This window comes from Penaeus monodon, chromosome 30 (assembly GCF_015228065.2).
Source record: "Penaeus monodon isolate SGIC_2016 chromosome 30, NSTDA_Pmon_1, whole genome shotgun sequence".
Lineage (NCBI taxonomy): Eukaryota > Metazoa > Arthropoda > Malacostraca > Decapoda > Penaeidae > Penaeus > Penaeus monodon.
The window spans coordinates 33,136,068-33,136,552 of record NC_051415.1 but is presented as its reverse complement, the minus strand read 5'-3'; the positions used below and the strand labels follow the sequence as shown (position 1 = coordinate 33,136,552).

General features: G+C 32.0%; 1 protein-coding gene across 1 annotated transcript in view; it reads left to right on the top strand.

Annotated features, from left to right (window-relative positions):
• Positions 1-485, top strand: part of LOC119592427 (ubiquitin carboxyl-terminal hydrolase 16-like) — a 48,003-nt gene that overhangs the window by 31,731 nt on the left and 15,787 nt on the right. Inside the window, exon 9 of the mRNA XM_037941250.1 lies at positions 332-456. Within this exon, the coding sequence (XP_037797178.1) occupies positions 332-456 (125 nt within the window). The remainder of the gene's footprint in view (positions 1-331; positions 457-485) is intronic.

Below are 485 nucleotides of genomic sequence, written 5' to 3'. Positions count from 1 at the left end.
AAAAATTTATAGTTCTGATTGAGAAAAAATTAACACATCCTCAACACCATTTGCTCTCTCTATATTTTTACAACTAGTCTTGGCTTGGCTCACACTTTTTTTTAACTAATGTAACAATTGTTTGTTCATTGGAAGTGTTAATTGAGGAGAACAAAAATCATGTATAAAGTTTTGAGATCTCAAATGAAAGAGTGAGAAATTACTTATCTTATTTGTGACTAAAAAGTATATGTGATTGTGATTGTATATCTGTGATTGTCTTGCTTTGGATTTAGTATTATAAAGTTGTTGTGTTTATTTGTTTATGTCAGCATTTCTTACATTTTTTCAGGTGTTATGATTGTGACTCAGAGGTACACCAGACTAGTTCCAAGAAACTTCATGAAATTGTAGAATATATTAAACGACAAAAAGACATGGCACCACACCGGGCAGTTATGTCACAACCTGTCACAAGTACGTTTGCTCTGCAGGAAAGATGATGT